Source organism: Brachycentrus maculatus, unplaced genomic scaffold, assembly GCF_059751285.1.
Source record: "Brachycentrus maculatus isolate JH-2025_06_01 unplaced genomic scaffold, ASM5975128v1 h1tg000069l, whole genome shotgun sequence".
Classification (NCBI taxonomy): domain Eukaryota; kingdom Metazoa; phylum Arthropoda; class Insecta; order Trichoptera; family Brachycentridae; genus Brachycentrus; species Brachycentrus maculatus.
In genome coordinates, this window is record NW_028280823.1 from 1001621 (window position 1) to 1016172 (window position 14552).

Here is a 14552-nt window from a genome sequence, read left to right on the forward strand (position 1 = left end):
AATTGTTAATTGAATGGGAATCGAAGTAATTTTTTCTGAACCAAATGTTTGACCTGGATACAGATATAAAAATAAACTAATAGACAATATAACATTGCAATACTCTATTGCTATTTTTTTTTTATTTGGGGATGAAAATAGCAGGAAGTTTCAAACTACACAAAATAATTGAAGAGCCACAGAAAACGAAAAAAAAGAGAGAAAAAGCAAGAGAAATTTAAAAGCAAGATTATTTCATTTATCTGATTGAATTTTAATTCAACCATAGATGTCGTAGATAATATCTTACTTCAAGAATGCAGTTGAAAGTTACAGTTGTAACCGTATATAGTATACAACTTTCAGAAAATTTATTAATTTGTTTGTCTAACACGAGTGAAATGGTGAAGGTCTTAAATTTTGTACGTATATTTAACATTTTATTTTATTTATTTTTTACGGTATTTTAGGAATTTGAGATTTAACTGTGAATTTTAAAAGCAATTCATAAGATTGAAGGAAAAGTAATGAAATAAATTTATAAATATTAATTTACGTATAATAGGTGCCTACACAAAATTTAACTCCTTGATTATTCGTAAGTTAAGGTATTAATAAAAAATATATAATTTAAAACATATGCACTTAAATATGACATTTATGTCAATTTAATGATGCGTTATTAAATGGAAATGAATTGTACATTATTTCTTCAGTGAATATAAATATTATATTAATGTGTCTATAAATTAATTCATCACTGTTATTTAACAGTTATAGGTTGTAGCCATTTAACGTAATGAATATTCATTGCTATGAAATAATCTTAAAGGTGTAGTTATTAGCTCGAACTGATTGTTTAATGGATTTCATAGAACAAATGCTAAAAGAGCCCTTAGGGCTATTTCACAAACGAATCGAATAGAATATATACAATCCGAATATATTTCTTATCACAAAAGAGTTATTGGTGAATTGCATTTTTTATTTGACAAGGTTTTCTATTTGTTATTAAAATTGTAGAACAAATTCAATTCTTTTTGTTTTCTGCTTAAAAAATAAAACTTTTGAATGTAACATTTTTTAAAACATGTAGTTAAAAATAAAGAATTTTCTTCTCGAAAAAGAAGTTTTGTATTCTATAATGTAGGCAGATATTTCTATTTTTAAACATAGGTTTACAAATCGAAATATTTGTCCCAATTAGACGGGTAGAGGCTGATGTTTTAAATTAGTTTTGAAGTTGTGACGGAGAGGTAATTAAATCTCAGATATTTAGGCGCAGTCAACGATATTACTATTAAGACGAGATTATCCTTTAAAATATTGAAATATCAATCGTTATTTTAATAGGGTATTATTATTATGTGTATGTACAATGATAAAACTCACTATAATCATTAAATAACATTTTAATCTAACCTCAATAGATTGATATGTACCGTTTGCACAAAATAAATCAATCACAAATTTGTTTTGTGATTTGACGAATTATATTTTATATATATTTCAGTTACAACAAAATAATAAAAGTTGTGAAATATATTTTTTCTTCAAAAAAACAGCGAACGCTATGCTTTGTGATTTGACGAATTATATTTTATATATATTTCAGTTACAACAAAATAATAAAAGTTGTGAAATATATTTTTTCTTCAAAAAAATAGCGAACGCTACGCTACGTAAAATTACGTTTCAGGTAATTTAATTGTTTCGCTTATCAGTTCGTCATTTTGTTTGTTCCATAGAAATACTCGAATCAATAAATTTCATCAACTTTAAATCAAAATCAAATCTAGAATTTTTATACAATTTAAAAAAATACATAGATAAGGGTATAAGAAGTATAAGATATATGTAGTTTTATTTTTAAAATATTTTTTATATACAATTAGAATATTTAAACATATTATCACATGATTACAAATAAGGAATTTTATTTTAAAAAAAAACAGTTATTAAATAAAAGAAAAATATAAAAAAAGTATTAAAAATAAGTTACCTTTTAATTCCGTGGCGATATCGTGTGCTGGAGTGACTTTGTACTGCCGATGTGCTCATTCCTGACTATTAATCACATCACAGCGAATCGCGATTTTGCTACAATATCACAAAATTTCACACATCGTAATCAAATTCACAATTGCTTCACACGATCTTGACGATTTGGCGCGTCAAAATTCACAGTCGAGCACGGAATGTCGTCGTTGAACTTACACAGTTTCGTAGGTCGCTATTAGACAGCATTGTAAAATGTATATACATTACAAACACTATGAATTACAAATATTACACATTGCAAGATGTTACACAACGATATTCAATTACGCATTTTCACACACGTCGCACAATTTCGATATCTGCATTTTTGTGTCTGATTCCCGAGAGGACCAGATTTCATTTCGATTCGATTCGGTCTGTAAAAAAAGAAATATTATATTATTGTATTTTTAAGACTAATACTCATAAAGTATGACGGCTTTCCAATAAGGTGTGGCGCCAGTAAATGTTAAAATGTTTTCATATCAGTTACGTAACCGTTCTAGGATGTTACGTTTATTATAATATCGGTAACGTATTATTTAACTAAATCATTCGAGCATATGAGTGCAAAATTTATAGCTCGTTTTTATTGCTTTTAAATAAAATATTACATTTTTCGTCGTAACTGACAGCGGTATTATACTGGATTTGATTTCTACAACAAGGGATAATGATAATAATAACAATTTTGTATCCCCATTCTCGTAAAATACTACTCCAAGGGCGCATCGTGTTATCAAATTGGGGAAAAGAAAATGATTTACAAAAAATATTATTCATAAATGGAACTTAGAACAAACGCGGTTGTTAGGTGAACTCGTATACAAAACATAGTATGTAGTAAATTTTCTGTATATTTTTCTTAAATACCTATAGATGGTACGGTTTTAAAATATGCATGAAAATGTATGTTGCAATACATTGCATATTAATAAAATAAAATAGTATTTATTTAGAATAACTAGAAGCGCAAAGTACATAATATCGTATCATATTACGAATATACAGACCCAAGATGATAACATCCATGTACAACTCTGGATGCGTTCATCCATCTTACTATGATTCTAATCCAGTCTGACAATGAATGATTTACGTGAACCGTGAGATTTTCTATGTGTCAGTGTATTATTCTAGCACGCCTACTACATAATATCATATAAAATACTTTGTACTTGTATTGAGGAAAGGAGGCAAAAAGAGACATGTTTTGAAAAAAAAAAATCCAATGACGGAAAGTTAATGTTGCCTTGCATTAAAATTAAAACATTTGTACAGCTTTTGCGAAATGTCGTAAAAATGTAAAAAAATACCCCATGGATGGTTATAAAAATGACATCTTTTTTACATGACACTTAAGGCCTAGGTGCCTGTACAATTTTATTAGTACAAACATACACACGGGGATATGGATTTCAAAATGTATATATGTATTTATTTATTTTTATTTCATCATACACATATTTAAAAATTAAAAATTAAATAATGTGCCCTTACTGAGTTCCCGTGCCGAGAGCACATTTTACAATTTTATTAAAAAATATTAAGAAAAAAAATATTGATCAAATGATGCCATCTGTTTCAGATATACCCACCTCCATTATCCACTTGTGAAAAGTTCTTTTATATTTTTAATGGATTTATGGAGAACGGAAGCAGGTTGTACAACTTTATTGCATAACAATCAAAGTTGTTTTTACCAAAATAGGTATGTGTTAGGTTTTATTTGGTGTGATTCTGTGCTTTTGATCTTGCAGTTCTATGTACGTTACCATAAAGTGAGTTAATTTTGATTTGTGTACTTTGCTGGGAGGTGCTTTTTTGTGTTATGTGAAAGTAATTCTTAATTGCAAATCTATTATTATTTTTCCTTTTAAATCAAAATATTACAAAACTAACGCCACAACTCTTTCAAACCACCTCTCCCCTATCTGGGTAAGGTAGGCTACTGTACGCGGCTGTATTAGCAACAAGTGAATCGCTATTTACGACCTAAAAATTACCGAAGATTCCTGAGAAAAAATATACGGAACTTGTACATTGTCTTGGTAAATTGTTTCTTGAAAACCTGATATAACATACATTTACAACACGGGGTACATTGATCAATCTGTAATTAAAGATTATCTTTGTACAAAAGTACTTGCTTATAAACTTAGAGAAATATTTTTAATTAATGTTTTACTTAGTAAATACCACTATTTCTTAAAATCTAATGTGACACGTGTTTCGATGCATTCCGCATCATTTTCAAACACCGTACGTATTTACTAAGTAAAACATTAATTAAAAATGGATAGATTTTACCACAAAGTGACTGCCGAATCAATTAATGAAATTAGAGAAATATTATTATGTAAAGGCTTTATATATATATATATATATATATATATATATATATATATATATATATATATATATATATATATATATATATATATATATATATATATATATATATATATATATATATATATATATATATATATATATATATATATATATAAATGTAAATATATATATTTTATCGACATTAAAGAAATTTTTAAGATTTAGCTTTAAATTTAGATTTAAATATAAACAATGTCAAAATATACCCAAAAAAATTTTTTAAGGTATTTTCAAAAGAAATAACTCAATCTCTACATGAATCCATTGCAAATACAAGAAAATGTGTGTGTTATTGAGATATATACTATTTTTAGCGTGACAACGTTAAAACCGTAATGTCTGTAAAAAGTATGGCCGTATTAGATTTTTTGTTTCACTCCCAAGATCTGAACGTGCCAATTTAATCCACATTTTTCCCATAAACGTATTGTCTTTGGATTTCTTGTTTTTTTCTTCAAGATGCGTTTACACCTTCAACAGCGAAATGGAGGAGTTCGTTTGTTTGGATTCCAATCAGGGTTAGTTGTATTGTTATCACATGATTCATAAAATTTAACGACACAAAATTACAAACTAGAATCGCGGTCATCCCGTTAACATAATAGGTCCATTGTGTAATGAACAAAACCGCGATATAATTCGAGCTGTTAGAAGAATCGGAACTCAAATGCATATTTAGTATGTTTTTGTCTTCCTTGGCCGGATATTTGGTTGACGAACATTTCGCCAAACAAATATTTGGCCGAGCGGACATTTGAAAGAATTAATTTTTCAATTGTTTGAATTTATTTTAAATTCCTAACGCTTTGTTTTTTGTTGTTATACAACACTATAATATATTAGCGGTGAATTTTTGACAAATAATATTGTAGTACGTACATAGTTCGTTATCATAATTGATTTAATAAAATCCCCAATATTGAAAAATATTTCTTGAAGTTCCAAGTACGCTCTAAAAATATATTTGATAAAATATCTTTGATTTTTTTTGTGTATTTTTAATGAATATTATAAAAATAATTCCACAAAATATTACTTAAATAAAAAGACATGTCAAAGGCAATAAGTATTTCATTTCAAAACATCTAGTGGGCAACGTAAGTGAACAACCACTGTGTAATTTGTTAAGACAGGAATTAATAATTTGATTCTCAAAATGAACGACAAAATATACACCACAGACAAATCCCTGCTCGGCGAAATGTCCGGGAGCCGTTGATACATCTATATATCTACTTTAAATAATATTATCATCCTGTTATTGTTAACTTAAAGTATGACGACAAAGAGGTTACGAGGTTTTTACCATCAGAGGTGGTAAAAAGCTCTTAATAGAAAAATCTATTGATGAGACGAACTTAATAGAAGAAGAATAGATAGCATAAAAAATACTATTTATTAAAGGTGTTGAATAAATCATTAAATGTTTCATTTGTTCAAATTATATTAATGATGAGTAAAATGAGGAATAAATTATATACATAATCGTATTGACGACTTAAAAAAATATCAAAATTACTTTCTTAGTATTCGGTTTCGTTAGAATGATTGAAAATAGGAATATCAGATTTTTATTTTACTCTTTATTTATTATATAACAACAAAAAATAAGTTTACAGCTTCTGTTGATCAGGTTCTTAATACAAAGCACTCTTTGATTATGAACTTTGAAGGGATAGTACCTTTTAGTGCGTTCGAACAAAGACAGCGAACGAAAAACACAAAAGCACAATTTTACACATGAGTGGCTTTCTCATCGTTATAAGGCCTATTTCCGCTGCGTTAGGTTCGTATGTTATCCATACGTCGCACCAAGAAGGCTCTAGGATAGGTTGTGTCTATCTTTATGTCTAAAATACTTCAACTTAAACCAGATCACCACGTAATACTGGTCACCACATTCTCAGAAATGATATTTGCCACAATAATATTCATAAAAAAATAGTTCTAGTATAATTGCTGTTTTAAAAAAATATACATTGGAAGGGACAAGGTGGAAAGTGAATTAATTAAAGTCCAGGTGTAATTATCACACTGAAAAACCTTAAAACATAAATTATTTTTGTATCTCCCGTATGTTATGTTTATAATCTAATCATTAAAAAAATATATGTATATTAAAAATTAAAAAAAAAATATATATAAACTTTGTATTACCATGTTAGTATTCGGCTCAACACAGGCCATGCCTAAAGAGCCGTAATACGTATAATAAATGTGTATATGAAATGAATATGTATATTGAATGTATCTATGTATTATGAAAATAAAATAAATAAATAAATAAATAAATAAATATAATTGGCAAATCACATTCTTATCAAAATCACTCTCAATCACATCCTCAGTCAGAATTTTACCTTATAATGAAAAATCCATATAAAGAAAAAGTATATAAAGTCGGTCCTCACACCCCATATATTCCCACGACCGATTAAAATCTACGTTCGCTATCGATTTTTGGCACATGGGTCTAAAGCGGTGGTAATTTACTAGAGAAAATAATTATTTTTACAGGCGGTGAAGATCGATCTAGCATGTTTTTTATGGACTTTTCGTTACAAGGCACAGTAAATTGTGAATACAAGCTTATAAGTGGTACTACTAGTTTATCCCATTGATACCATATCGTACTACGACATGGTGGCAAATAAGTTAAAAAGTTCAAATTAAAAACATGTACAAATATTGGTACTATGTAATGTGCATAGTAAAAAAAAATACTTACAATAAATAAACCGAACACCAGTACCACGATCTAGGAACGAAAGTACCTAATGTATTATGTATTGTTCGGAAACTGTTTGTTACATAATAATATTTAAAGAGGCTTTTGTTAATAATAATAATAAAAAATGGTGGGTTTGTCTGAAGGATAACTGTTTAATAAACATCTGGTCACAATATGTTTTACCTATCAGTCATCTTTTAATTAATATTATGTTTTCGTACAAGATATACTCTGATTAATAAACCAAAGGCTTATTGTTTGATCCAATCGTTTTTTCGCCTAGATTCATTCACACGAATGAATTATGATACAATTTCGAAAGTGACAACCTCCGTTTAATCAGACGGGATACAAAAACTATATAAAGGCTGTGTTGTAATGCATTTCATGTTGCATAAGGTCAACATAAAAACTTTCTATAGATGTACATTAATAATGACAAATAAACAAACAGAGTTTAGACACACTCTCGATGTGTCTATTTTATTTTTATTTATCTGTGTTATTTATCTATTTATCTTTCTAGTGGCATATTGTTGAAGAAGTTGCAAACACAATTATACCACTAAACTACAGATTCTTAATGGTAGCAATACCCCCCCCCCCCTTTTCCTCATCCCGATGCGTGCAAAAGAGATTTTCTAAGTGGCATTATAGGTTTATATATTAAAATGTTTAAATGAAACACTTATTTTTTTAGTCTAATAAATTGTAATTTTACCATTTTATTTTTTGACATCTCAACAAAGATGAAGAATAATTTGTATGTCTCGGCATTTACGGGGCTTACGACCATCATAGGCAGGTTAAAGTGATCGCTTTACACACGTGTAACATTCACCAATTCTACCCATGATTGACAACTACACTACTTAAATTCTTGGAAGTTCTATATATATATATATATATATATATATATATATATATATATATATATATATATATATATATATATATATATATATATATAATTCAATTTTGAAACATTGTTTTTGAATCACTAGAATTTCACTAGAGACATCTATTGGTGATATGAAAAGAAGCTTTTTATTGATTAGAAACTCATTATTAGTAATAACTTTATAAGTATGTGAGGTCCGAATCCGGGATTGTAATCACATACATGAGAAACGCCAGAAAATATCATTTTCATTTTTATTATTTTAGCTTATAATTTGATCAGTTATTTTATTTACACACTCAAAATGTTGTATTTCATTGTTAAAACATATAAAAATTATATTTGTGAGAATTATTTCGCATTGTTACAGGATTTTCAAACGAATGTGAAGATTAAATGGACTGATGGTCCTTATATAGCTAAACAATTCTAGGTACGTTTTAGAAGAAAGAAGAGAGGGCTGGGACGTAGGCAATGTATGTATTATATGTTTATTAATTAAAATAAACATTAAAATGTGTAAATTTCTATACATGTAAATAATATATATTATATTTCACACTATGTATATTTTGGAACAACGCAAAATTTTGACGTTCTATTTTTATATCTCCACAGACGTTGGTACTTACCCGTGACCAGACCGCGGGCAATGGACCCTCATGAATAATAAAAAAGAGATGTAATAATAAAATTTATCTGTAGTTGTGAGCTTGTTGTAAGTATGCAGAAAGAGATAAATAGAATACGTCCTACAATCATAATTTATCTTCCTAGGTAGTCCCCTGTTGGATGGCTGGTAGGTACCTCAGGCTTGTTATATTATTAATGGTTGGTAGTTGATTACTAATAAACGCTGCGGTCAAATTTGCGTTCTTAATATATTTTGTGGCGTTGACTATGTTGAGGTTTTATTGACCAGACCTATTGGTCAATTCTCAAAACAGGCTTAGCGATGGATTTTTAACATTTTTACGTTTGTATATACTACTACTACCATCACGCCGTTTCCCCGCAGGAATAGGCAGAGGCCACACTCTTCTGTCCTGACATGCACTCCTCGCTTCCTTCACAACCATACATCTAGTCACAAATACCCTCCGATTATGCAGATTTTCGACACCATCAGATTTTAGGTTCTGATTGATCTGATCGTGCCAAGTACTGATCTGCTTCGAGATTATTTGCTACATTTCTATGTCTAGAGTTTTTTTATTCAGTTAGTTTAAGATAATATAGTCATAATTTTACCCACGGCGACACCAAAAATTATTATTCCGTCTACTAGTCAATATTGGATTAATTTTTTTTCCATACATTACCAGCCAACACGCAGAAAATATGAAAAATAACAGCTCGATACCTGATATCGAATGACAGTACAAGGATATATTTTCAGGTATTTCGTTAAAAATATTTGTTTAACTGAATTCTAGAATGCTACCAACAAGATTTTGCCTAGTTATCATACGTGTGGGTACGCCTTACTCTTTAAAGAAAGATGGTGCAACCGAATTCAAAATAATTATTTGCTAATATACTCATAATACAAACATAAATTTGTATTGTTTTAAAATTTCGCCATCGTAACAGGCGTCAATCGGTATAATTATCTTTTCCAATTAGGGAACACGTCATGGCTACAATCCGAAATTCATTAAATATGTCGGAAATAAAAACCCAGGTGTAATTCAATTTGAAGGTTATGGTTAATAATATTTAACCAGAAGTATAATAGGAAGAGCGTTGTTGAGTTCGGAAAATCCGGTATATTATGTACCTATGACTGTACAAAATGTTTTCATGAATTGTGTTTATAGAGCGTGTCAAATAATCGTCATAATTATACAATGATTTAAATTTTTCGTACAGTCATCTCGGGCTTAACGAACTTTGGCGTCATGAAGTACACTAGTATTACTGAAAAGTTGGTAAGTCAGAAATAAAAAAGGAAATTATTATATACACATTTAACATGCCAAAGTGGTCTAAAAGGTCAGTAAAAAGTTTTATGAAGACATGGCATTACATATAACCCAGAAATTCGACGACCATGAAAAATGTAAGAAATCCGAAGGAACTTTTGAAGAAAAATATTTTAAAAACACGCAGACTAAAGAACACATTTATTATTCCATTACAACATTTTGAGTGTGTCCAAATTCTTGTTCACAAAACCTGGATTATCTCCAATTACAGGAGTTATTTTCATATTATTTTTTTATCATCTCATCAAAGATGAAGAAGAATATGGAAGTCTGGGCATTTACGGGGTTGACGACCGTCATAGGCTGGTTTAAGTGATCACTTAACACACGTGTAACATTCACCAATTCTACCCATTATTGACAACCACACTACTCAAATTCTTGGAAGTTCTATATATATGAACCAATTTAGAAACCTTGTTCTTGAATCACTAGAACTTCACTAGAGACATCTATTGGTGAGATGTAAAGAAGCTTTTTATTAAGCAGAATAAAATTATTATATATATTCTAATTTTGTTTTAAAAATTGTTGAATAGTTAATAAAGTATACAGTACTGTACCTGTATTGCTACTCAAGTATGTACTGTAATATTAGAGTGAAGTGTAAAAAGTAACAAATAATGTACATATATCTGAAATGAAACGACGTCATATAGTCTTCATTAATATTATAATTGAAAGAAAGTACTATGTATGTACTTTATTACAGATTTCTCGGTTAATACGAACTTTTCCAAATCCGAACAGGCCACAGTCTCAATTAGTTCGAATTTACGGGGTTCTACATAATATACCTACTTTAATAGTCGTTCTACAAACTGGAAATAAATACAACATTGAACATAATTTGTCAGTTGATAAATATGTTTATTTAAAATTATTTTTATTTATTTATTTTTGCGATTTAAATCGATTGTATTTAACTACCTCCTTTGTTCTTAGTTCTGCAGTGTAGTCAGTATTTTAAAGTTGGCGAAGGATTGAGGAGGAAGAGTACCCACGTTTTAATGTCAGTGACCTGTTGTTATTCCCCCTTTTACATTTATTATGATCACCTTACAAAAAGCGTTTCGCTGTACCCCAATGTGAAGTGCCAACTTTTGTACCAATAAAGTATATTGCACCTCTGTAAACATTTATTGGTCCATTCATTCAAGTTTAAAGAAAATAGAGTAATTAAAAACAAAAATGCACAAATTATAAATAACCTTTCTTATTTTATATAAAAGCATAAATCAACATGATTTTAGATTAGATTTTATTCAATTAAGTATAATCATGTGAAAAATACAACAATCATTTTATAAATAATCTTCAAATACCAATGCTTTCTAGCATAAAGCGAGGCTAATTTGCACCTACGGGATTATTTAAATCTGATATATTATTCAGTCATCTTTTTGTTAATACCAAAATTATTTTAAGCCAATTTTTTTGGCGAAGCACCTGTTATTGAGAGATTCATACCACAAAAAAACGATATTTTATTATTTCAAAAATTAACTCAAAATCGTACCTTATTCCTCTTATTTTATATTTGTCTAAAATATAAAAGTGTAACTAATGGGTAACTGTTACTTTTTTGATTACCCGATTGGGATGGTATTCGTTACTTTTTCTGTTTACTTTTCTTGCCAGCTAAAGTTTTTTTTACATGTAAAATTGTCAAATATATTCGAAGATAGAAATATGCAATACGATACCAAAGATGTGCACTGATTGGCTTTAAGTGGTCGAATCAAAATACCGAATAAGTTACGACTTCGTTTAACAAAGTCGTTATTTAATTCGACAGCCCATCACTGCCGAAACATGACACCTGACAAGGACCCAGAACAACCATTTTATACATAGTAAAGAGAATAGATATCACGACGAATCACGGTCGCAGCCGGTCAAAAATACTGGTATTGTACGCAATTTAAAAAACGATTTATTTACCTCGTGTCTTTTTTATTCACTTTTCAAATGTAATACGATATTTTTTCATCAATGGCACAATTAAATCAGTCGCATGCTATATTTTATAAGTTTATCCTCGTGTCATATTACTTTATTTTTACAATTGAAAAAATAGTCCTAGTTGCTGCCAGCTTCAAATGTATTATCAAATAATAATTCTCAGTTGGCAGCAACAAAAGAGCGCATAAGCGGAGCTCCGTTCGAATAATACGCCGATCATCCCCCCGACAAGCTACGCTGAAATACGACACAAAGAAAAATGCGGTAGGGCTATTTCCAAGTTTATCAAACAGAAGAAGAACTTGATTAGTTTACAATGCACGACAGGGTGTGTGTTCAAACGTACTCAACATGAAGGGGTCGATTCCCCCCCTCGAGTAACGATAATTCATTGGCATAAAAACTTGAACAGAATGTGACATTCAGGCACCGGCATGTAGGTACGATTTCGAGCGTTTGCAAAACCGTTATAAATTTTATAGCAGGTTTTATTTCAGATTTTAAAACAAATTAGATTTTCGTAGTTCGTGTCCGTACTTTAAATTATACGCATAACAGTACTCAACCAATTTACGAGTTAAAAATCTGTTTTAAAAATATTTTACTGCCGTCACGCTGGCAAGTAAAACGGTTTTCAGCATATATTACGATTTATATCAATGAAGGTACCTAATTATAAAGACAAGGTTTTTTTAGGTAAATAAATAAAATATTTAATTTTTTACGTAGATGAATAAAATCATAATCTGGCAAACGCTCTCAAGGGACTCATTAGTAGTAATTAAATAAATGAACACAATATTGTACGAATATGATTATGCAACACCGAGTGCCATGGCTACAGTTACTATTCTCCCTTTTCTACCTAATTTCAACCACTTTTTCCTCTCCTATATAGCAGTAATATCTTAATCCCAGGTCAGTCACATACATAAACTGTATCATATCAAATACATTCTACCTCCATATTCAAGAAACGTAACGATGAAACACGATGCCCTATGCACCATTTTATTGCAGATAGGGATAGTAAAAAAGATAAATTAACCCTTTGGTTTTTAAGAATTGGGATTTTATGTAAAAAACCTAAAAACCTTAATTTTTTGATTCATTCTTTTTATCAGAAGCTTTTTCCAGTACTTTCGTTTGATACTGGCTTGACTAAATATTTTGTGCAATACTTAGCTATATTTTTTTTTACAATTACATAGTATTAAAAAATAAAATATGAACAGCAAAACAAATCGAAAATCGTTTTAAAAAATGGTGTTAACAATAAATATTATTGGAGAGAAGTAAGGAGATCAGCTAGCTTTGATTATAATATTGTAAAAATATTTTTTTATAGAATGTATGTAGGTCAGAATTTGGCAGTAAGGAATAATCAGATAATTGATGTCATCCTGCTATACTTGTTTCTGTACATTAAAAAGTCATGTTTGAATTTATAATGTGCGGAAGAAGAAAAATATGGAAGCACTTCATAATGATAGTGTTTAAAAACGTATTATAAAATAATAATACATTATAAACAAACCAGCATTTCATCCGAGTTGGATCTGTCAAAGTATTTTTGAAATTTATGAGCTCCTGGTAGTAGAATTTTAACCAACAATGCAAAATTATTTACAATATAATAATGTTTAGTTTTTTTTTCATATTCACAGTCATATTTTTTTCAATGTTTTAAGTTTAATGTTTTAATATTATTTAAATAAGTTAGCTGAGATACTCACACTACCCCAGGACAAGTTAGGCATATACTCAGTACCCATGTAACTCTGACATAATGGACGAAATATTAATAATCGATTTTTCAAAGGAATACGCCATCAACGTTTTTCAAATCTAAAAATGCATGTAGGTACGTTGAATTAAAAATAAATACGAGTATGAAAGCAAACAATATTTTATTTAAAATATTTTTTTATTTTATTTTATTTTTTTCCAAACATTAGTTGAATTCAGTAGTTAATGACACCGCATCCTTACAAATAGATATTAGAGAGCAGATAATAAACTTGTTATTTTTTTATACATGATAGGAAAAATGCCAAACCATGTGACAATAAATAAATTAAACATTTGTTTTTGTAATTAAAATGTAACTTTGTTTTAAAATCACTGTAAATATTTTATGATAACTTAATTATAAAGTCTACCGGTTTCGAAGACTGATAATGAAAAATTTAGTCCTTCAAATATAAATTATACATATTTATTATTGTATTTGCCGCACGTCTAATATACATCACTTATATATCAATGGGTGGGCAAACACGAAACCCGTACAATTTTACGTGATTTTTTTTTAGATACATTTAATTTGATTAATTTATAAACATTGATTTTTCCATAATTGACAGTTAAATTGAAGTACAAATGGGAAATGTTATTGGAACGGTTATGGGAAATTGAAAAAAAAATTCGTTGTACAAAATAGAGATGAATTCAAATGAACTTTACAGGGTTTGAATTTCTTTACTATGCAAAAGAATATATTTTAAAATTAAATTTAGCTAATATGGCTTTGTATAACAGATAATTCCATTTC

The 14552-nt window shown here is 28.9% G+C and overlaps 1 protein-coding gene across 4 annotated transcripts in view; it reads right to left on the reverse strand.

Annotated features, from left to right (window-relative positions):
- Nucleotides 1–14552, reverse strand: part of sprt (PDZ domain-containing protein sprite) — an 87514-nt gene that overhangs the window by 67923 nt on the left and 5039 nt on the right. Inside the window, exons 1-2 of one of the 4 annotated variants that reach the window (XM_088256936.1) lie at nt 4105–4132; nt 1982–2079 (exon numbers count right to left, since the gene is read on the reverse strand). The exons of 1 other annotated variant lie outside the window; for it this stretch is intronic. In XM_088256936.1, coding sequence (XP_088113062.1) covers nt 1982–2040 — 59 coding nt within the window. In that variant the 5' untranslated portion in view covers nt 2041–2079; nt 4105–4132. Of the gene's footprint in view, nt 1–1981; nt 2397–4104; nt 4133–14552 lie in introns of those variants that run through there. 2 more of the 4 variants (XM_088256935.1, XM_088256934.1) reach the window with 2 other exon arrangements.